Source organism: Heterodontus francisci, chromosome 2, assembly GCF_036365525.1.
Source record: "Heterodontus francisci isolate sHetFra1 chromosome 2, sHetFra1.hap1, whole genome shotgun sequence".
NCBI lineage: Eukaryota > Metazoa > Chordata > Chondrichthyes > Heterodontiformes > Heterodontidae > Heterodontus > Heterodontus francisci.
In genome coordinates, this window is record NC_090372.1 from 210,458,281 (window position 1) to 210,483,113 (window position 24,833).

At 44.6% G+C, this 24,833-nt stretch overlaps 1 protein-coding gene across 1 annotated transcript in view; it reads right to left on the reverse strand.

The window, feature by feature from the left end:
* LOC137381049 (pituitary adenylate cyclase-activating polypeptide type I receptor-like) overlaps positions 1-24,833 on the reverse strand; it is a 114,417-nt gene that overhangs the window by 59,174 nt on the left and 30,410 nt on the right. The window contains exons 4-5 of the mRNA XM_068053445.1: positions 9,996-10,103; positions 8,177-8,286 (exon numbers count right to left, since the gene is read on the reverse strand). Coding sequence (XP_067909546.1) covers positions 8,177-8,286; positions 9,996-10,103 — 218 coding nt within the window. The remainder of the gene's footprint in view (positions 1-8,176; positions 8,287-9,995; positions 10,104-24,833) is intronic.

The following is a 24,833-nucleotide window of genomic DNA, read 5'->3' on the forward strand; positions in this document are numbered from 1 at the left end:
GTAACATAATGTTTAGGCTGACTATGGAAAAGGACAAAGAAGAATCCAGGTTAAGAATAATTAACTGAGGGAAAGCCAACTTCAATGGGGTAAGAATGGAGCTGGGGCGAATAAATTGGAGTCAAAAGTTGGCAGGAAAACCGATAGATGAATAATGGGCTACCTTCAAAGAAGAGATAGTTCGGATCCCTTGAAGGGGAAAAGTACGGCAAACAAATCCAGAGATTAAGATAAAGAAGAAAAAGTGTGTTTATGACAGATGCCAGGTAAAAAATACAATTGAGAATCAGGCTGAATATAAAAGGTCCAGAGGGGAAGTGAAAAAGCAAATACTAGAAGCAAAAAGAGAACATGAAAAGAGACTGGCAGCTAGCATTAAAGGAAATCCCAAAGTTTTCTATAGGCATATAAATAGTAAAAGGGTGGTAAAAGGAGGAGTGGGGCTGATTAGAGATTTACACATGGAGGCAGAGGGCATAGCTGAGGTATTAAATGAATACTTTGCATCTGTTTTTACCAAGGAAGAAGATGCAACCCAGGCAATGTTGTAAGTCAGAACTAGAGGGGTTTAAAATTGATAAAGAGGAAGTATTAGATAGGCTGTCTGTACTTAAAGTTGATAAGACACCAGGATCAGATGAGATGCATCCAAGGATACTGAGGGAAGTGAGGGTAGAAATTGCACAGGCACTGGCCATAATGTTTCAGTCTTCTTTAGACTTGGGGGTAATTCCAAAGGACTGGAGAATTGCAAATGTTACACCCTTGTTTTAAAAAAAAGGTGTAAGGATAAGCCCAGCAACTGCAGATCAGTTAGTTTAACTTCAGTGGTGGGAAAAACTTCTAGAAAAAATCATTCAGGACAAAATCAATAGTCACATGGACAAATGTGAGTTAATTAGGGAAAGCCATCATGAGTTTGTTCAGGGAAAATCATGTTTAACTAACTTGCTGGAGTTTTTTGAGGAGGTAACAGTGATGGTTGATGAGGGCAATGCTGTTGATGATGTGTACATGAACTTTCAAAAGGCATTTGATACAGTGCCCCACAACAGACTTGTGAACAAACTTGTAGCTCATGGAATAAAAGGGATGGTAGCAACATGGATATGAAATTGGCTGAGTGACAGGAAACAAAGAGTAGTGGTTAATGGATGTTTGTCGGGCTGAAGGAAGGTTTGTAGTGGAGTTCCCCAGGGGTCAGTGTTGGGACCCTTGCTTTTCCCAATATATATTAATGACCTAGACCTTGGTGTACAGGGCACAATTTCAAAGTTTGCAGATGATATGAAACTTGGAAGCAATGTGAACTGTAAGGAGGAGAGTGTAGTACTTCAAAAGGACACAGACAATTTGGTGGAATGGGCAGACAGGTGGCAGATGAAGTTCAATGTGGAGAAATGTGAAGTGATTCATTTTGGTAGGAAGAACATGAAGAGACAATATAAAATAAAGGGTACAATTCTAAAGCGGGTGCAGGAGCAGAGGGATCTGGATGTGTATGTGCATAAAGTAATTAAGGGGACAGGGCAGGTTGAGAGAGCAGTTAATAAAGCATATAGTATCCTGTACTTTATTAATAGGGGCATTGAGTACAAGAGAAAGGAAGTTATGTTGAATTTGTATAAGACACTAGTTCGGCCTCAGCTGGAGTATTGTATCCAGTTCTGGGCGCCGCACTTTAGGAAAGACATTGAGAGAGTACAGAAAAGATTCACGAGAATGGTTCCAGGAATGAGGAATTTCAGTTATGAAGATAGATTGGAGAAGTTAGGACTGTTTTCCTTGGAGAAGAGAAGGCTGAGAGATGATTTGATAGAGGGATTCAAAATCATGAGTGATCTGGACGGAGCAGACAGAGAGAAACTGTTCCCACTTGTGAAAGGATCGAGAATGAGAGGGCACAGATTTCAAGTATTTGGTAAGAGAAGCAAAAGTGACATGAGAAATACTTTTTCACCCAGCGAGTGGTTAAGGTCTGGAATGCGCTGCCTGAGAACGTGGTGGAGGCAGGTTCAAGTGAAGCATTCAAAAGGGAATTAGACAGTTATATGAAAAGGAAGTATGTGCAGCGTTGCGGGGAGAAGGCAGAAGAATGGAACTGAGGGAATTGCTCTTTCAGAGAGCCAGTGTGGACACGATGGGCTGAATGGCCTCCTTCTGCACTGTAACGATTCTGTGATTCTGTAATCTAACATAGGTTATCTGATCATTGCTGTTTGTGGGAGCTTGCTGTGCACGTATTGGCTGCTGTGTTTTCCTACATGACAACAGTGACTGCACTCCAAAAAAAGTGTTTCATTGGGAGGTCCTGGGATTGTGAAAGGCGCTATATAAATACACATTCTTTGTTTCAGATAGTTTTTCAGAAGGAATTTTGTGCCCCAAAATCAAATTCCTTCTCCGGGATTCTGTTCCACATGCCCTACTGTCCTGTAGGAGAATAAAGTTACGGAGGAAATTAAAAATAGGGAATAACATTCTCTTTCTGCTTACATTGCATAGCTCATTAAAACGGACAAGGCTGCATAGAATTAAAATAGGCAGCTTCAACAAAAAAAAAGTTGACAAATCTGTTATTATTTGACTCACAGCTTAATTTAACTGGGTATTCCCAATCTCAGCTGGGGGAGGGAGCTTGGCAGCAGGGAATGAAAGAAGCTGAGTCAGTGACTGCTTTCCTTATGCTGGTCCCATGAGCAGGACCAGCTGGGACATATAGCTGTCAGCAATTTAAACAGAAACCCATCACAAAGGCAGGCTCACTCTGTCACTCAGTGACTTTACATCCAATGAGCAATGAGGCATCAGGAGTGGCATGAAGTTGCCAGGATTGTGTGCTGGTTCGGTTGGATTACATTGAATTTACCGCAGAGGAACAGGCCATTCCCTATCTGTGTTTATGCTCCACATGAGCCTCCTCCAACCTCACTTATCAACATACCCTTCTACCCTTTCTCCTGCATGTGTTTATCTACATTGCTCTTAAATCTTTGTCGACGTTGCTGTATTTTAATGCTAGGCGGCCTTGTCTATTTTTATGAGTTAAGCACTATAAGCGGAGAAGGAATTTTATTCCCTATGTTTAATTTCCTCCTGCAGGACAGCAGGACCTATGGAACAGATTCCCGGGGCACAGGAACCCCTCTTAAAGATGCCATCAAAGACCTGCATTTATATAGAACCTTTTGCAACCTCAGGACATCCCAAAGCGCTTTACAGTCAATTAAGTATTCTTTTGAAGTGAATATATTCTATTCACCTCAACCACTCCATGTTCTAACTGAATTCCTTATCGGATTTATTAGTGACTACCTTATATTCCTGACCTTCCCCACAAGTGAAAACAGTTTCTCCACATCTATCCTATCAAACCCTTTCATAACCTTAAAGTCCTCTATCAGGTCACCTCTCAGCTTTCTCTTTCTAGAGAAGCCTATGCAGTCTTTTCTGATAGTTATAACCTCTCAGTTCTAGTTTCATCCTTGTGTTTTTTTTGCACTTGTGCCTCCACTTCCATCACCATCCTGTCTGAGGGGAGAAAAATCTACTCTTTTATCACTGGACCACAGAAAGTAAGAGGGACAGGCAGAGGAATATGACACTGTAAGAGATAGCAGTTGGTTTATGATAACCTCCTCCTATCCCTCTTCATCTAATCCTATCAACGTACTCTTCTATTCCTTTCTCCCTCATGTGTGGATCTACCTTCCTCTTAAATGCATCGATACTATTCATCACCAATCACAACTCATCCGATACTGAAGCAGTCCGTGTAGAAATGCAGCAAGGCCTGGACAATATCCAGGCTTGGGCTGATAAGTGGCAAGTTACATTCGCACCACACAAGTGCAAGGCAATGACCATCTCCAACAAGAGAGAATCTAACCATCTCCCCTTGATGTTCAACGGCATTACCATCGCTGAATCCCCCACTATCAACATCCTGGGGGTTACCATTGACCAGAAACTGAACTGGAGTATCCATAGAAATATCATGGCTACAAGAGCAGGTCAGAGGCTAGGAATTCTGCGGCGGGTCACTCATCTCCTGACTCCCCAAAGCCTGTCCACCATCTAAAAAGCACAAGTCAGGAGCGTGATGGAATACTCTCCACTTGCCTAGATGGGTGCAGCTCCAACAACACTCAAGAAGCTCGACACCATCCAGAACAAAGCAGCCCACTTGACTGGCACCCCATCCACCACCTTCAACATTCACTCCCTCTGCCACCGATGCACAGATGAACTGCCACAGCGCACCAAGTCTCTTTTGACAGTACCTTCCAAACCCGTGACCTCTACCACCTAGAAGGACAAGGGCAAATACTGTGAACACTTCTATTCATCATATTATAAAAAAGGTGTAGAGGCGCTGAAGAAGATGCAACAAACATTTCCCAGGATGATACCAAAACTGAGAGGTTATACCTTTCAGGAAAGATTGAGAAGGCTAGGGCTCTCTTCTCTAAAGAAAGGCTAAAGGGGTGACCTGATGGAGGTCTTGAGTTTGATAGGTTAGATGTAGAGAAGATGTTTTTATTGGTGGGGTGACCAGCACTACTGGCCATAAATACAAGACAGTCACTAATAAATCCAATTGGGAATTCAGGAAAAACCTCTTTACCCAGAGAGTGGCAAGAATGTGGAACTCACTACCATAGGAGTAGTTACAGAACCATAGAATGATTACAGCACAGGAGGAGGCCATTTGGCCCGTCATGTCTGTGCTGGTTCTCTGAAGGAGCAATTCCCTTAGTGCCATTCCCCCACCTTCTCCCCCCCTGCCCTGCACATTCTTCCTTTTCAGATAATTATCCAATTCCCTTTTGAAATCCTCAATTGAACCTGCCTCCACTACACTCTCAGGCTGTACATTCCAGACCCTAACCACTCGCTGCGTGAAAACGTTTTTTCTCACGTCGCTGTTGCTTCTTTTGCCAATTACTTTACATCTGTGTCCTCTGGTTCTCAATCCCTCCAGCGATGGGAACCGTTTCTCCCTATCTACCCTGTGCAGACCCCCTCATGATTTTGAATACCTCGATCAAATCTCCTCTCAAACTTCTCTTGTCCAAGGAAAACAGCCCCAGCTTCTCCAATCTATCTACTTAACTGAAGTCCCTCATTCATGGAACCATTCTCATGAATCTTTTCTGTGCCCTCTCTAACACCTTCACATCCTCCCTAAAGTGTGATGCCCAGAACTGGACACAATGCTCCAGTTGAGGCCGGACCAGCATTTTATACAGGTTTAACATACCTTGCTCGAAGCGAATAGCATAGGTGCATTCAAGGGAAAGCTAAATAAACACATGAGGGAGAAAGGAACAGAAGACTATGCTGATGGGCTGAGATGAAAACAGGTAGAAAGAGGCTCATGTGGAGTATTAATCACCAGCATGGATCTATTGGGCCGAATGGCCTGTTTCTGAGCTGTAAATACTATGCAATCCAGTTCAGGGATAGGTGGTGCCAATTGGATGTCAAGTAGCTACAAGACTGACGTGACTGATGGATCTTCTGCATGTCTCAGTTCAGAAGTTCTATAACAGCTTCAGGATCTAATATGGCTGGCTTTCCAGAAAGGTGCCAAGAGAAGACAAGGAGGAGATTTCCCTTTGGTACTCAAGGGGAATTGGTTAATGGGGGAGATATTTGTCCTTTTCACTCTAATGCTCCCTTTGGAACTGAAATGCTTTTTTGTATTCATTCTCTGGATATGGGTGCCGCTGTCTTGTATTTATGGCCAGTAGTGCTGGTCTCCCCACAAGGAGAAACATCTTCTCTACATCTAACCTATCAAACTCAAGACCTCCACCAGGTCATCCCTTAATCTTTCTTTAGAGAAAGGAGCCCTAGCCTTCTCAATCTTTCCTGATAGGTATATATTTATCGCCCTAATGGCAATGTGGTGAGTCACCTTCTTCAATACAACTCAGTGGCTTGTTAGGCCATTTCAGAAGGCATTAAGAGTCAACCACATTGCTGGAGGTCTGGAGTCACATATAGGCCAGACCTGGTAAGAACAGAAGATTTCTTTCCCTAAAGGCTCACCACCAATTTCTCAGGGACAATTAGGATGGACAATATATGCCTTGCCTTGTCCCTTGAACAAATAACAGTGAGCTAAATGGCATTTATGACAAATTGGAGTTTCACTGTCACCATCACTGACACTAGCTTTTTTAATTCCAAATTTATTTAGTTAATTGAATTGAATTTAAATTGCCCAGCTGCCATGGTGGGAGTTGAATCTAGATCATGAATCTAGGTCTCTGGATTACTCGTCCAGTAACATAACCATGATGCTACTGCATCCCCATTTAGTGCCATATAGTGTGAGTCAATGGAATGGGGTAGGACAGAGTTGACTGTAATTTTGTGATATAACAGCATCGAGGAGAATGGGAGTCTATTTAAAATAATTAGAACATCAAATACATTTGCGAGAGTAAAACAGAGAGAGAAGATGACGGCAAGAGAGATAGATAGGGATAAATAAATCACAAGGGTTTACACAGAGTAAATAAAGAGAAACTGAAGGGTCAATAACCAGAGGGAACAGACTTAAGGTGATTGGCAAAAGAACCAGAGGCAACATGAGGAAAATCTGTGTTACATTACAAGTGGTTAGGACTTGCAATGCACTTCCTGATTGGGTGATGGATACAGATTCAATAGTAGCCTACAAAATGGAACTGGATAAATACTTGAAGGAGAAAACATTGCAGGGATAGGGGGAAAGAGCGGACGAGTGAGACTAAATGAATTGCTGTTTGAAAGAGTTGCCACAGATTTGATGGGCCAAATGACTTCCTTCTGTACTGTAATATTCTATAATTCTATGAAATAGAAAAATAACTAGAGAGAAAGGTGGATAACTACAAAGTGAATTAATATCAGTCAACAAGAACACAAGAACATAAGAAATAGTAGCAGGAGTAGACCACATGGCCCATCGAGCCTGCTCTGCCATTCAAAATGATTATGGCTGATCTTCGTCTTCAACTCCACTTTCCAGCCTGCTCACCATATCCCTTGATTCCTTGAGAGATCAAAATTCTGTCTAACCCAGCCTTAAATATTCAACAATGGAGCAACCACAATCCTCTGGGATAGAGAATTCCAAAGATTCACAACCCTTTGAGTGAAGTAATTTCTCCTCATCTCAGTCCTGAACGATTGGCCCCTTATCCTGAGACTGTGCCCCCGTGTTTTAGATTTCCCAACCAGTGGGAACAATCTCTCAGTGTCTACCCTATCCAGCCCCTTCAGAATCTTATATCTTACAATATCCTTTACAACTGGTTCCCCTTTATCTACCCTACTAGTTACTTCCTCAAAAAACTGTAATAAATTTGTCAAACTGGATTTCCCTTTAGTCATACCATGTTGACTTGATCTAATCATACTGTGTTTTTCTAAGTGCATTGTTAAGACTTCCTTAATAATAGATTCCAGCATTTTCCCAACAACTGATGTTAGGCTAACTGGCCTGTAGTTTCCTGTTTTCTCTCTCCCTTCTTTCTTAAAAAGCAGTGTAACATTTGCCAACTCCCGAATCTACAGAATTTTGGAAAATCATAGCTAGCGCACTCACTATATCTGCAGTTATCTCTTTTAGAACTCTAGGATGTAGGTAATCCAGCAGAAAAATAAATAGGCAGATCAATAGATAGAGCTATAGAGATATAGATGGATAAATCGGTATTCTGTTTGTATTAAAATGATTGTTGGTGTTGAAACCAATAGTGAATATCAATGTGATTTAGAAATGGGCAGATTTATAAGTTAGGAAGAGGCAAAAACCCCAGAAAGGATAGACTGAGGAAAGCTCATTTCCAACAACAGGCAGACTACACTTTGCAGTTTCCACAGGCTCTGCCCAGAGAAAGTGGGGATGGATTTGCTCGGCGTGCTATTTGAGAGAAAACTGTAAATACACTTAATGGATCTTTCCAAGAGAAGTGAACAAGGTAAAATACCTGGCAGGAGACTAAACTCTTTGAAATTGTTATATGGGCCCCAAGAAAGGAGGGAGATAAAATGATTGGTCTGAGGAGGCTTTACATTTGACAGGTGGCTGGGAGAGAGGATGGTGAGGAGGTTTTCAATAGGAGAAGCAAGACATTGGTCAGTCGCTAAGTAATTATTACTGCGCACACGGAATTACCTGGTCATCGATTTCCGTTATGTTTTCATCAACTCCACACGCGTCGTAGTAATGAGGGAAGGTTTCTGACCAGCCTTCATCTGTGCAGTTTCTGTAGATGATCCCTAGAACTGAAGAGTTTTCAATGTGAGGTCTTTTAGTAAAATCAGCATGAGAAACCTACAACCTTTCAGCCCAGCAGGTTTGGGGCAGAGAAATTCCATGGTATCATGCCCGTTCTGCAGGCGCAAAATGTCTAAATATCCAGTATGGTGGAGGGGCCAGAATTGCTCCAACCTGCAAGTTGGTAAAGGTACAGAAACAGGGGGATCGTTCCATGCTCCCAGGTCATCCCTGCCTGCAAGTTCAAGAAGTGCTAGTCAAGGTTAAAGGTCAGCCACTATTACCCAAGGTGTTTTTATTGGGTGAGGGATGGGAGGATTTATTCTGACTGCCATGTGCAGTTATATAAATGCGTGGATGAAGATTTTCTGGATGGTGTTTGAATATATTTATTATCTCACTTGAAATACTAACCAGAATGGATTTCAAGAAGGACTGAATTTCATGGTTGTCGCGGATAGGAAACCTGGAATTATAGCGTGCCAGCTCACCCCTACCTTCTCAAGGGCTATTAGGAATGGGTAACAAATTTGTGCCTTGCCAGCGATGCTCCCATCCCATGAATGAATTCTGTCCTGCCAGATTTAATGCAGGACATCAGCGGAATTTTCTTTCTCCATTTCCAGGCTGGCAGCCAGATTGCAAGGTTGAAGCAGCGAAGCGGAGTAGAGGGACGGAGGGAGAGAGAGATTCTGTGTCGTGGGGAGAAATCGCAGGCCGGAGAGAGATTGCAGTTTGCGGGGCTTTGGATTTCAGTTTGACAGGCGTCGGTGGATCATGGGGAGGGTAGCAGGTCAGTTTGATGGGTCTGGAGAGAAATACTCCTGCTCCTCCGGAAAGGCACTTACTAGCTGGATCGGCCATTCTCTCCTTCCTTCAGCTACCAGGTTTCCAAACCACGGGGAACCTATTTAAGTAACAGAGCTGCTCGACGAGAGCAGGTTAGACCCGCCCCCCAGTAACACCCAATGGAGGGTGGGGGGGGTTTCAGATTTTGGAAATTTTAAGCTCGCCACCGCCCACCCCACCACCTGTCTCCTGCCCAAATTGGGGGCGGGGGTTTACATTTCCTCTGTGATATCAGTAAAAGTTACCGTGAAGCAATTGGATTGTTGTGAAAATCCAACTGGTTCACTAATATCCCTGAAACCTGCTATCCTTACCTACTCTGGGCCTATACGTGACTCCTGTCCGACACCAACATGCTTAAGTCTTAACTGCCCTTGGAATGACCCAGCAAGCCCCTCCATTGTGTCAAGAAGGCCGCCAAGGACAACTGGGGATGGGCAATAAATGCCAGCCTTGCCAGCGAATCACCAGAATGAGTAATGATAAAAATGAATTGTTTGGGCAAAAATGTGATGCTTTTAAAATCAGTGTAAAATGGTGAAGGAGCCATCATCAGTGATCATTCTGAGTGACAGTGCTCTAAGGAAACATCTTAGTTTATGCATCTGAGGATCCTTCTTCTTGTGATATGGATTGGACACTAAGAAGGGACCAAAATATTGCGTCGGAGCCTCTTGCCCTACATATCTCTGCACACCAGTCCCCAAGATGACCACCCCCTGGCAGAAGAAGCTAGAGGGAGATGATCTTTTCAAACACCAACCCATAGACATTTCACAGCTTTGAGATTTAATAGGGTCACTTGTTACTTCAGTTTTGGTGGACGCCAATGGGGTGGCAAGTTCTTGGAATTGCTCTATTGTATTACCATCATCGGTGTTAATGATTCGGAAGAATCCTGGACAGTTGACGGATATAACATCTCCGTAATCTGCATTTGGCCAGCAGGTTATATTGTCCCACATGCCCGGACAATCTGTGAAGAGAAGGAACAGGGTGGCATCAAAAATTAAACCATTAACTAATCATCAGCCTCCTCACGGTTATTATATCAGGAAGAAGAGCAGAGACTTTACCATACGTGTTAGATCCCTACACAAGCTTTCAAATATTGTGGTTCAGTTGGTAGCATTCTTAACTCAGAGTCAGATTGTTGTGGGTTCAAGTTCCCACTCCAGAGACTTGAGCACACAATCTAGGCTAACACGCCAATGTGGTACTGAGGGAGTGCTGCACTGTCAGAGGTGCATGTTTGGGAGATCCCATGTTGCTATTTTGAAATAGAATTACCTCTGGTGTCCCGGCCAAGATTAATCTCTCAACCAAACATCACTTCAACAGTAAATCTAGTCCCCCACTATAACAGGCAATCCCATCGTTATCTCATTACTGCTTGTGGGAGCTTGCTGAACACAAGTCTTTTTTTATTCTTTCATGGGATGTGGGTGTCACTGCAAGGCCAGCATGTGTTGGTCCATTCCTAATTGCCCTTGACAACTGAATGGCTTGCTAGGCTATTTCAGAGGGCAGTTAAGAATCATGGGTCTGGAGTCACATGTAGCCATACCAGGTAAAGACAGCAGATTTCCTTCCCTGAAGGACATTAGTGAACTTAGATGGGTTTTTACAACAGTGGCTCCATGGTCACCGCTAAACTAGCTTTTAATTCCAGATTTATTAATTAAATTCAAATTCCACCATCTGCTGTGGTGGGATTTGAATCCATGCTCTGAGAGCATTAGCCTGGGGCTCTGGGTTGTTAGCTTAGTAAATTGGTTGCCGCATTACCTACATTACAACAGTGACTACACTTCAGAAAGTATCTTGTTGGCTGTAAAGTACTTTGGGGTATCCTAACATTCTGAATGGTGTCATATAAATGTAGGCCTTTCCTTACTTTTCACATTAGAGGGTTAATAATTTCAGGTGGGTTTGTTCCGCTGAGGTTTAGCTGCTGACTCACTGCTCCCTCCTTTCAATGAATGCTGCTGAATCTGAGGCTGAGGTCTGCACCTGGGCCTTGGAGCTGAGCACCATTATTGGGCAATGAATTGACAGCTGCATCGATTTTAACAGCCAGTTGCTTGGAACATTATTACTTTTTCTCCAGAATAAAAGTTTGCTTTCCAGTAGGCTGAAGGAAATTACACCGTCCTGAAATATTTGGGAGGCTCAGGAGCAGCCATTAGGAAGGATGTCAAGGCTTCAGAGAAGGTGGGTATATTTACCAAAATGGTACGAGGGATGAGGGGTTTCAGTTTCTTGGAGGGATTGGAGAAGCTGGGATTGTAGAGCAGAGAAGGTTAAGGGGAGATTTAACGGAGGAGTTCAAAATTATTTGGGGTTTTGATCAAGTAGATAGAGAGAAACTGTTTCCACTGGCAGCCAATTTGCACACAGCAAGCTCCCATATACAGCAGTGTGATAATGACCAGATAATCTGTTTTATTTTTAGTGATGTTGGTTGAGGGATAAATATTGAATGGGACACTAGGGAGAACTCTCCTGCTCTTCTTTTAAATAGTGGCCATGGGATCTTTTATGTCCATCTGCAAGGGAAGACGGGGACCTCAGTTTAACAGCACATCTGAAAGACAACATCTCCGGCAGTCCTTTCCAGTCGCAGTCAGGCTGCTTAAGCGACACTTGTTTCCCTTTTCTCACTGCTATTATCTGAGAGTAAGAAATGCTCTGTTCAGGCTGATTCAGATATGATTTGAGTCATTCAGCGGGTGTGAATAGGATGGCAGTCAGGAGGTGACTTTCTCCAATAGACAGTGAAGTGCATCAACAATGGAAAGGTATTTACTGCTGAAGAAAAGAAAACTGGGTACCTATTTATGCTTTAAGATGAAATCAGACTTTTGATCTTTTGAATAACATACTTAATATGTCTGCATTTCTATAGAGAGCTTTTATTCAACTGGAACACATGCAAGAATTGTGATGAATATTAATGCATCGTTGCTTTCTATTTTGCTACCTCTTTCTCCATGCTTATTCTCCCTAATCCTCTTCGGGCATTATTGTTGCTCCAAGTCCAGGCACCCCTAGTCGATCTTTCAAGTGGCCACGTTAACAACATAAGAACAAAGGAAACAGCAACAGGCCATTCGGCCCATCAAGCCTGCTCCACTATTCAATATGATCATGGCTGATGTTCTTTAACAACTCCACTTTCCCATCCTCTCCCCATATTTCTTGATTCCCTTAGTACCCAAAAATCTATCAATCTCTGTCTTGAACATACTCAATGACTGAGCATCCACAGCTGCTGGGGTAGAGAATCCCAAAGATTTACTACCTTCTGAGTGAAGAAATTTCTTCATCTCAGTCCTAAATGATCAACCCCTTAACCTGAGGCTCTGACTCCCTACTCCTAGGTGGAACAGCCTCTCAGCATTTACCCTGTCAAGGCCTCTATAAATCCTATACTTTTCAATGAGAGCACTTCTCATTCTTCTAAACTCGAGTATATACTCCACATAGGACAGCCCTGTCATTCCAGGAATCAATCTAATGAACCTTCGTTGCAACCCTCTAAGACAAGTATATCCTTCCTTAGGTAAGGAGATCAAAACTGTCTACTCCATGTGTAGGCTCATCAAAGCCCCATACAATTGCAGCAAGACTTCCTTACTCTTAGGCTCTAACCCTCTTGCAATAAAGGCTAACATACCATTTGCCTTCCTCATTGCTGGCTCTTTCTGCATGTTCACCGCATGTGTGATGTAACAGAGTGAGTCCCAGCTATTTGAACCTGAGGGGCATTACAGCCAATGCTCTTCCCATCCTCATAGTCTGTACACAACAACAGCTTGCATTTATATAGCACCTTCAATGTGGAAAAACACTCCAAGGCACTTCACAGGTGCATCATCAGACAAATATCAACGGCAAGGCAATGAAGGAAGAGCTTAGTCAAAGAGGTAGGTTTTGAGCAGCATCTTAAAGGAGGAGAGAGAGAGAGAGAGATATCAAGAGGTGAAGAGGTTTCGAGAGGAAACTCTCGGGTTAAGGGCCCAAGCAACTGAAGCCACGGTCACCAACAATGGAGTGGTAAAAATCGGAATGCGCAAGAGGCCAGAATTGGAGAAGCACAGAGACCTTGGAGGATCGTAGGGCTGGAGGAGGCAATGGAGGAATTTAATATAAGGGGATGCTGGATGACAGGTAGAAGTGGGATCTCCAGACTGGGTGTGACTTAGGTTGAGGGACTGAACGTTGGAATTCCCTGGTGTTGGTGGCTCAGCTCTTAGCGACCTAAAGCATTCTACAGGTAAGTTGGGGGAGAGGAGGCTGCTTACCCAATCAGGACAGCCCCTGTGAAGTTACCCTCTTTACATCTCAGGGGGTTGGGCATAACTCCAAATCAGACTGCAGACTGCAAGAGCAACTCATCTAGTCCCATCTCCTGGTAGCACTGCAAACCTTTTCTCTTCAGATAATTATCCAATTCTCTTTTGAAAGCCATGATTGAATCTGCTGCCACCACACGCTCAGGCAGTGCGTTCCCGATCCTCACCACTTGCTGCGTAAGCAAGGTTTTTCTTGTATTTCCTTTGGTTTGTTTGTTTGCCATTCATACTAATTTGACGGACTTTCTCCACGAACTCAATTTAATTAGACTTGACTCACAGTAATTCAGGGCCATTGTTCCTTGAGGAGCTGAGCTGATGCCTCACATTATTTAACATCTTCAGAGACAATTGATTGAATTACTGCCAGCTTCTGACGTCCAGAGTATCGGTTAAGCTGTTTTAAGGAAGCATCAGGACCTCTGCATCCTTCCTGGATCTGCACAGGTAATCCAGAGGCCTTGCTTAATATTTAAGGAGGGACTGGGGGACCCAGGCAGTTGTGTAGCGAGTAGAGAGAAAGTATGAATTAAGAAAAATCCATTACTTGCCAGTCTCTGTGGGGTCAGGATTTTCTAATATCTATGTGTGGAAGAGAGAATTACTGTGGTCTCTGTGTTGTTTCTCAACTTGTGTCTCTATGGGGCAAAAACACCAGTTTCTGCTTCTCAATGCACCACTAGAATGGAACTCATCAGCTCTGCCTCTGTGAAGAGCTTTGGGACATTTTTCAACATATATTGAAACAGTGGTAAATGTTTCAATATGCACACTGACGTAGTGCACTGGAGGGACATAAGTGGTAATTTATCTCTATAAAACACACATACACGTGTTTGCACATGCATAAACACATATGCATATACACACACCCAAATTTACACATATGTACATGTGCACACATGCATATACACATGCATGCCCAGATTTGTCTTTATTCATTCACAAGATCTGAGTGCCAATGACAAGGTCAGCATTTATTTCCCATCTCCTAATTGCCCTTGAGAAGGTGGTGGTGAGCTGCCTTCTTGAACCGCTGCAGTCCATGTGGTGTAGGTACACCCATAGTGCTGTTAGGAAGGGAGTTCCAAGATTTTGACCCAGCAGCAGTGAAGGAACGGTGATATAGTTCCAAGTCAGGATGGTGCCTGGCTTGGAGGGAAACCTGTAGGTGGTGGTGTTCCCATGCATCTGCTGTCCTTGTAGAGGTTGTGGGTTTGGAAGGTGCTGTATACATACTTATATACAAACAGATATACACATGCATGCACACTAACATGCATGTAACACGCACATTATACTTGGCCATTTTATTTCTAAATGTCTATAGTTTGTGTGGAAATGCTGGCACTGATCTCAAAAGGCATAACAGAAGCCAGCACTAGGATCATGCTCACAACAAAAACAAGAAATGCTGGATTCACTCAGCAGGTCTGGCAGCATCTGTGGAAAGAGAAGCAGAGTTAACGTTTCGGGTCAGTGACCCTTCTTCGGAACTGACAAATATTAGAAAAGTCACAGATTATAAACAAGTGAGGTGGGGGTTGGGCAAGAGATAACAAAGGAGAAGGTGCAGATTGGACCAGGCCACGTAGCTGACCAAAAGGTCACAGAGCAAAGGCAAACAATATGTTAATGGTGTTTTGAAAGACAAAGCATTAGTACAGATTAGGTGTGAATATACTGAATATTGAACATCAGCAAGTGCAAACCTGAAAAAAAACAACCTGAAAAAAACAGTGGGTAAGCAAACTGAACAAACTAAGATGAAATGAAATAAATGCAAAAAATGTAGAAAGGAATGCAAAAAAAAGGAAGAAAAAATAACTAAAAATGACTAAAAATGAAAGTAAAGTGGGGGGCTGTCATGCTCTGAAATTATTGAACTCAATGTTCAGTCCGGCAGGCTGTAGTGTGCCTAATCGGTAGATGAGATGCTGTTCCTCGAGCTTGCGTTGATGTTCACTGGAACACTGCAGCAATCCCAGGACAGAGATGTGAGCATGAGAGCAGGGGGGAGTGTTGAAATGGCAAGCAACCGGAAGCTCAGGGTCCTGCTTGCGGACTGAGCGGAGATGTTCCGCAAAGCGGTCACCCAGTCTGCGCTTGGTCTCCCCAATGTAGAGGAGACCACACTGTGAGCAGCGAATACAGTATACTACATTGAAAGAAGTACAAGTAAATCGCTGCTTCACCTGAAAGGAGTGTTTGGGGCCTGGGATAGTGAGGAGAGAGGAGGTAAATGGGCAGGTATTACACCTCCTGCGATTGCAAGGGAAGGTGCCCTGGGACGGGGACGAGGTGGTGGGGGTAATGGAGGAGTGGACCAGGGTGTCGCGGAGGGAACGATCCCTTCGGAATGCTGACAGGGGAAGGGAGGGGAAGATGCGACTGGTAGTGGCATCACGCTGGAGGTGGCGAAAATGGCGGAGGATGATCCTTTGGATATGGAGGCTGGTGGGATGAAAAGTGAGGACAAGGGGAACCCTGTCACGGTTCTGGGAGGGAGGGGAAGGGGTGAGGGTAGAGGTGCGGGGAATGGGTCGGACACGGTTGAGGGCCCTGTCAACCACAGTGGGGGGAAATCCTCGGTTGAGGAAAAAGGAGGTCATATCAGAAGCACCGTCATGGAAGGTAGCATCATCAGAGCAGATGCGTCGGAGACGGAGAAACTGGGAGAATGGAATGGAGTCCTTACAGGAGGTAGGGTGTGAAGAAGTGTAGTCGAGGTAGCTGTGGGAGTCAGTGGGCTTATAATGGATATTGGTAGACAACCTATCCCCAGAGATGGAGACAGAGAAGTTGAGGAAGGGAACTAGGATCATGCTCCTGGGCCGAAGTAATTTCGCTGGCAACTCAACTCAGCTCTTTATTTACGAATGTGTTGCGATTGAAATTGTTTCGCGGGCTGAAGTGAAACAGTTAAAGGATGCGCCACAGATATCCCATGGCCCAGCTGTCTCCGTAGCCTGAGTGGGGATCACCAACAGGTACAATATCTCACCGCCATGAGCCGATATGACAATCTCCAGTCCTGTTGCTGCCTTGTCCTCTGTAGATATTGCTAACCCTCCACCAGGATTGCCCTGCAATCTCCAGTGATTAAACAGTAACCTGTCGGACTCTGCTGCGAGCAGTATTCCAGGAGATAAAAATATCAGAGGGTCATTCAATAAAATTATGTGCTTTTTCTCATTTTCTTTGAACAAATTGGTTTATTAATGATGCAAATATTAGAGATGGGGACAAAAAATGTTGTTTTACTGGGCAGGGCAGTTTGGAGGCCTGAAGCCATGTGAGAGAAGATGTTTCCACTTGTGGGGCATCCAAAACTAGGTTTCATTAATAAGATCGTCACTAATAAATTAAATAGAGAATTTAGGAGAAAATCCTTTACCCAGAGAGTGGTTAGAATGTGTAAGTCGCTACCACAAAGGAGTAGTCGAGGCAAATAGTATATAGTATAGATGCATTTAAGGCATTTAAGGGGAGGTGGTGGTGTAGTGGTGATGTCACTGGACTAGTAATCTAGAAACCCAGGCTAATGCTCTGGGGACATGTGTTCAAATCCCACCAAGGCAGATGGTGAAATTTGAATTCAGGCGGCACAGTGGCGCAGTGGTTAGCACCGCAGCCTCATAACTCCAGCGACCCGGGTTCGATTCTGGGTACTGCCTGTGTGGAGTTTGCAAGTTCTCCCTGTGACCGTGTGGGTTTTTTGCCGGGTGCTCCGGTTTCCTCCCACAGCCAAAGACTTGCAAGTGATAGGTCATTGTAAATTGCCCCAAGTGTCGGCAGGTGGCAGGGAATATGGGATTACTGTAGGGTTAGTATAAATGGGTGGTTGCTGGTCGGCACAGACTCGGTAGGCCGAAGGGCCTGTTTCAGTGCTGTATCTCTAAATAAATAAGGCAGGGCTCCCTCCATGAGGGAGGAAATATCCAAATGGCACTGAAGGGACCAATATGGCATTAGAAGATCAATACAGTGCTCGAGGGTCCACTATGATGCTGAAGGATCCAGTATGGTGAGCACGCTCATTAAGCACCGAGTATGCAGTGTGTGCTACATTGGTTTCCACAAAAGTTTGGAAAGTGATGACTGCAGCTTCAGTTACTTCTTTCCAACCTTCCCTCAGATATTAACCATCACATCCCAGCGATTTCTTTACCTTAAGTTTAAATCATTTCTTCAGTCTCATCTGTCTTTGAATAATAACCCACACACCCACCTCCAGTGGGTGGTTCCCGTCCCAGTACTCATCTCCTCTCTGAAAGCTGAGGCAAAATGTTTATTGACCATTGCTGCCATCCCCTCCTACTCCTTCAACTCTAAGCAGCCTTTCCCTACCTTGACTATTCTCCGATTACTGATGGGTCTATATAAAGCTTTTTTATTGCCTTTTTTGTTGCTAATTATCTTTCAAAGACCCTCTTAACATTTTCTATCATCCCTTGTTCTAACTTTCGTATATTCTTTACATTTGTCCTCATTTCATATTATTATCCGCTCTATAAATGCTAATTATTTCCTTTTGAATTTGAATTTAATCTAATGAGGGATCTTGCTGTGCACAAATTGGCTGCCATGTTTCAACAGTGACTACACTTCAAAAATACTTCATTGGCTGAAAAGTGCTTTGAGACATCTGGTGGTTGTGAAAGGCGCTATATAAATGCCAGTCTTTCTTTTTCTTTCTCTTTTGTCAATAGCAGTCTTCAACACCCTCTTCTTTAGAAAAAGAAAGATTGGCATTTATATAGCAACCTCAAGATGGCAACCCCAATGAAATACTTTTCGTGTGTAGTCCCTGTTAGAATGTAGGAAACGTGACAGCCAAATTGCACAAGGCAAGCTCCCACAGACACAATGTTATAAATGACCAGATAAATTATTTTACTGGTTGGTTCGGGCATAAATACTCACCTGCAGTTCTTGGAAATAGTGGCTGTGGGATCTTTTACATCCAACTGAGAGGACAGACAGGTCTCCTTTTAACATCTCATCTGAAAGACTACACCGCACCCTTCCATACAGTGTAACACTCCCTCAATACTACACTGAGGTGTCAGCCTGGATTTTGTGCTCAAGTCTTGAGTGTGACATAAACTCACAATTTTCTGAGCTAAAGGCAACTGTGCTGCCAACCTAGCCATGACTAATTCTTTTATTAAGCATGTAAAACTAGGCTGGCTGCTCCTACTACTGTGAGTGTAATATTGAGGGAACGGTGCACTCTGGGAGGTGCTGTCCTCAAGAATCCACTTTGCCTCAGTTAGGTAACATTCCAGTGTTCGAGCCCTACTCCTGAGACCTGAGCACATAGTCTGGCTTTGCGCTTCAGTGCTACACTGTCAAAAGTGTTGTCATTCAGATAACACGTTTAACTGACATCCCGTCTGCCCCGTCAGATGTACGTAAAAGACTCCATGACACTATTTGAAGAGCAGCAGGGGAGTTTCCCTGGTGTCCTGGTCAATATTTCACACCACCGTAACAGATTAACTTACCATTTAACTCACTGATGTTTGTGGGAGCTTGCTGTGCAGAAACTGGCTGCTGTGTGTTCCCTACATTACAACAGCCACTACACTTCAATAGTAATTTTTTCGCAGGGAAATACATTGAGATGTCGCAAGGACTTAAAAAGTGTAAATTTCTTCTTTCAATTAAACCGAGGTCCTGTCTGCCTGTTCCCGGGGTTCAGATGGGTGCAAAAGATTCCAAGACAACGTCTGAAGATAAGTAGGGAGTTCTGGCCTAAGTATTCACTCCCTCCACCACCTGAGCACGGTTGCTGCAGTGGGTGCCATCTACAAGATGCATTGCAGCAACTCACCAAAGCTCCTTTGGCAACACGGCCAAACTCAAAGCCTCTACTGCTCAAAGGACAAGGGCAGCTAGTGGGCACACCACCATCTTCAAGTTCCCTCTTCACACACCATCCTGACTTGGAAATATATCACCATTCCTCGATTGTCACTAGGTCAAAATCTGGAACTCGCTATCTAACTGCATCTGTCTTTTTAATTCTCTACTTTTTCTACATATTCTTTGGGACGTTGGAATCCCTGGAGTTCCCCTTCGACCATCCTGATACAATAATAATGGAGTTTATGACTAATCACGTCAATCAATCTCCATCAATTAGTCTACAACAGACTGGAGGTGAGGAAAACCCCTGGTGTTGGAGAGCTTTGGGAACCACAGATCCAAACTCACATGTTCCTCCCAAGTATGTTACACTCACCACATGTCACATCTCAAATTCCTCATATACTGTATCCTGAAATATTAACTCCTAAAAAAAATGCCATCAAATTCACAGGTGAATGAATGAATACTGTTTCTTTCCACTATCTAGGGGATTCGCGGCCTACATCCAGGGAGAAGACTCGGAGGGCGGAGTTCCAGACCAGTAAGTATAAAAAACTTACCTCGGGGATTCGTGGCCTACATCCAGGGAGAAGACTCGGAGGGCGGAGTTCCGGACCGGTAGGTATAAAAAACTCTCATCGGGGATTCGCGGCCTACATCCAGGAAGAAGACTCGGAGGGTGGAGTTCCGAACCGGTAAGTATAAAAAACTCTCATCGGGGATTCGCGGCCTACATCCAGGGAGAAGACTCGGAGGGCGGAGTTCCGAACCGGTAAGTATAAAAAACCTACCTCGGGGATTCGCAGCCTACATCCAGGGAGAAGACTCGGAGGACGGAGTTCTGGACCGGTAGGTATAAAAAACTTACCTCGGGGATTCGCGGCCTCCATCCGGGGAGAAGACTCGGAGGGCGGAGTTCCGGACCGGTAGGTATAAAAACTTACCTCGGGGATTTGCGGCCTACATCCAGGGAGAAGACTCGGAGGGCGGAGTTCCGGACCGGTAGGTATAAAAACTTACCTTGGGGATTCGCGGCCTACATCCAGGGAGAAGACTCGGAGGGCGGAGTTCCGGACCGGTAGGTATAAAAACTTACCTCGGGGATTCGCGGCCTACATCCAGGGAGAAGACTCGGAGGGCGGAGTTCCGGACCGGTAGGTATAAAAATTTACCTCGGGGATTCGCGGCCTACATCCAGGGAAAAGACTCGGAGGGCGGAGTTCCGGACCGGTAGGTATAAAAATTTACCTCGGGGATTCGCGGCCTACATCCAGGGAAAAGACTCGGAGGGCGGAGTTCCGGACCGGTAGGTATAAAAAACTTACCTCTTGTTAAAAAAAACTGAAAAAAAACTAAACAAAAAAAAAATGAAAAAGTGATGTCACAGGAAAGCTGTGACCTGATTGGCTGGTAGGGAATCTGTACTGAATTTGAAAATAAAACATTGATAAAAATTGATTAAAACCCTAATTAACTAATTAATTAATAAGTAGAGTAACGCAAGCAGAGGGAGGAGATTACTGTATTTAGTTAGCATTTAATATTTATAGTATAAATCTAGCACTAGGGATCATATAGTTAATTGGAACATAATTTAGTCAGGATTTAATAAGTATTTATTTATTTTAAATTAATTTATTAATTAGTGCTAGAAATGTCAGTTAGAGGGGTAAAGTGCTTCACCTGTGAGATGTGGGAGGTCTGTGACGCTTCCAGCGTTCCGGGCGACTACATCTGCAGGAAGTCTACCCAGTTGCAGCTCCTCACAGACCGCATGGATCGGTTGGAGCAGCAACTGGATGCACTTAGGAGCATGCAGGTGGCAGAAAGCATCATAGACAGGAGTTTTAGAGAAGTGGTTACACCCAAGGTGCAGGCAGATAGATGGGTGACCGCTAGAAGGGGCAGGCAGTCAATGCAGGAATCCCCTGTGGCTATCCCCCTCTCTAACAAGTATACCATTTTGGATACTGTTGGGGGGGATGGCCTATCAGGGGAAAACAACAGCAGCAGCCAGAGCAGTGGCACCACGGCTGGCACTGTTGTTCAGCAGGGAGGGACAAAGCGCAGAAGAGCAATAGTTATAGGGGACTCTATAGTCAGGGGCAAAGATAGGCGCTTCTGTGGACGTGAGACTCCAGGATGGTATGTTGCCTCCCTGGTGCCAGGGTCAAGGATGTCTCTGAACGGACAGGGGGCATTCTGAAGGGGGAGGGTGAACAGCCAGAGGTTGTGGTACACATCGGTACCAACGAAATATGCAGGAAGAGTGACAGGGTCCTGCAGGGGGAGTTTAGGGAGTTAGGTAGAAAGTTAAAAGACAGGACCTCTAGGGTTGTAATCTCGGGATTACTCCCTGTGCCACGTGCCAGTGAGGCTAGAAATAGGAAGGTAGTGCAGCTAAACACGTGGCTGAACAGCTGGTGTAGGAGGGAGGGTTTCAGATATCTGGATCATTGGGATTTCTTCCGGGACAGGTAGGACCTGTACAAGAAGGATGAGTTGCACCTAAACTGGAGGGGCTCAAATATCCTGGCTGCGACGTTTTCTAGTGTCACTCGGGAGGGTTTAAACTAGTGTGGCAGGGTGGGGGTGGAACCAGAGCAGTAGGACAGCAGGTGAAATAACTGAGGGGAACTAGTAAATAAGGCCAGTAAGACTAAGAGGAAGAGCAGGCAGGGAGATGTTGCTGAGCACAGCGGGACTGGTGGTCTGAAGTGCATTTGTTTCAATGCGAGAAGTATAACAGGTAAGGCAGATGAACTTAGAGCTTGGATTAGTACTTGGAAATATGATGTTATTGCTATTACAGAGACTTGGTTGAGGGAAGGACAGGATTGACAGCTAAATATTCCGGGATTTAGAAGCTTCAGATGGGATAGAGGGGGATGTAAAAGGGGTGGGGGAGTTGCATTACTGGTTAAGGAGAATATCACAGCTGTACTGCGGGAGGACACCTCGGAGGGGTCATGCAGCGAGGCAATATGAGTGGAGCTCAGGAATAGGAAGGGTGCAGTCACGATGTTGGGGGTTTACTACAGGCCTCCCAACAGCCAGCGGGAGTTAGAGGAGTAGATATGTAGACAGATTTTGGAAAGATGTAACGGTAACAGGGTTGTAGTGGTGGAGCATCCAGGAGGGCTTCTTGACACAATATGTAGATAGTCCAACTAGGGATGGGGCCGTACTGGACCTAGTATTGGGGAATGAGCCCGGCCAGGTGGTTGAAGTCTCAGTAGGGGAGCATTTCGGGAACAGTGACCATAATTCCGTAAGTTTTAAGGTACTTGTGGATAAGGATAAGAGTAGTCCTCGGGTGAAGGTGCTAAATTGGGGGAAGGCTAATTATAACAATATTAGGCAGGAACTGAAGAATTTAGATTGGGGGCGGCTGTTTGAGGGTAAATCAACATCTGACATGTGGGAGTCTTTCAAACATCAGTTGATTAGAATCCAGGACCGGCATGTTCCTGTGAGGAAGAAGGATAAGTTTGGCAAGTTTCAGGAACCTTGGATAACGAAGGATATTGTGAGCCTAGTCAAAAAGTAAAAGGAAGCATTCGTAAGGGCTAGAAGGCTGGGAACAGACAAAACCCTTGAGGAATATGAAGAAAGCAGGAAGGAACTTAAGCAAGGAGGGTAACCAGGGAAAGGGTTGGCCCACTCAAGGACAGAGGAGGGAATCTATGCGTGGAGCCAGAGGAAATGGGCGAGGTACTAAATGAGTACTTTGCATCAGTATTCTCCAAAGAGAAGGACTTGGTGAATGATGAGTCTAGGGAAGGGAGTGTAGATAGTCTGGGTCATGTCGTTATCAGAAAGGAGGAGGTGTTGGGCGTCTTGCAAAGCATTAGGTAGATACGTCCCCAGGGCCTGATGGGATCGACCCCAGGATACTGAGGGAGGCAAGGGAGGAAATTGCTGGGGCCTTGACAGAAATCTTTGTATCCTCATTGGCTACAGGTGAGGTCCCAGAGGACTGGAGAATAGCCAATGTTGTTCCTTTGTTTAGGAAGGGTGGCAAGGATAATCCAGGAAATTATAGGCCGGTGAGCCTTACGTCAGTGGTAGGGAAATTATTAGAGAGGATTCTTCGGGACAGGATTTACTCCCAGTTGGAAACTAATGAATTTATTAGCGAGAGGCAGCATGGTTTTGTGAAGGGGAGGTCGTGTCTCACTGACTTGATTGAGTTTTTTGAGGAAGTGACGAAGATGATTGATGAAGGAAGGGCAGTGGATGTTGTCTACATGGACTTCAGTAAAGCCTTTGACAAGGTCCCTCATGGCAGACTGGTGCAAAAGGTGAAGTCACACAGGATCAGAGGTGAGCTGGCAAGATGGATACAGAACTGGCTCGGTCATAGAAGACAGAGGGTAGCAGTGGAAGGGTGCTTTTCTGAATGGAGGGATGTGACTAGTGGTGTTCCGCAGGGATCAGTGCTGGGACCTTTGCTGTTTGTATTATATATAAATGATCTTGAGGAAAATGTAGCTGGTCTGATTAGTAAGTTTGCGAACGACACAAAGGTTGGTGGAGTTGCGGATAATGATGAGGATTGTCAGAGGATACAACAGGATATAAATCGGTTGGAGACTTGGGAGGAGAAATGGCAGATGGAGTTTAATCTGGACAAATGTGAGGTAATGCATTTTGGAAGATCTAATACAGGTGGGAAGTATACAGTAAATGGCAGAACCCTTCGGAGTATTGACAGGCAGAGAGATCTGGGCGTACAGGTCCACAGGTCACTGAAAGTGGCAATGCAGGTGGATAAGGTAGTCAAGAAGGCATACGGCATGCTTGCCTTCATCGGTCGGGGCATAGAGTATAAAAATTGGCAAGTCATGCTGCGGCTATACAGAACCTTAGTTAGGCCACACTTGGAATATTGCATACAATTCTGGTCGCCACACTACCAGAAGGATGTGGAGGCTTTGGAGAGGGTACAGAAGAGGTTTACCAGGATGTTGCCTGGTTTGGAGGCCATTAGCTATGAGGAGAGGTTGGATAAACTCGGATTGTTTTCACTGGAACGACGGAGATGGAGGGGCGACATGATAGAGGTTTACAAAGTTATGAGTGGCATGGACAGAGTGAATAGTCAGATGCTTTTTCCCGGGGTGGAAGAGTCAGTTACTAGGGGACATAGGTTTAAGGTGCGAGGGGCAAAGTTTAGAGGAGATGTGTGAGGCAAGTTCTTTACACAGAGGGTGGTGAGTGCCTGGAACTTGTTGCCGGGGGAGGTGGTGGAAGCAAGTACAATAGCGACGTTTAAGAGGCATCTTGACAAATACATGAATCGGATGGGAATAGAGGGATACGGAACCCGGAAGTGCAGAAGGTTTTAGTTTAGACAGGCATCAAGATCGGCGCAGGCTTGGAGGGCCGAATGGCCTGTTCCTGTGCTGTACTGTTCTTTGTTCTTTTGTTGTTTGTTTGTATCTCACTGGAGAATCTGTTCATCCGAC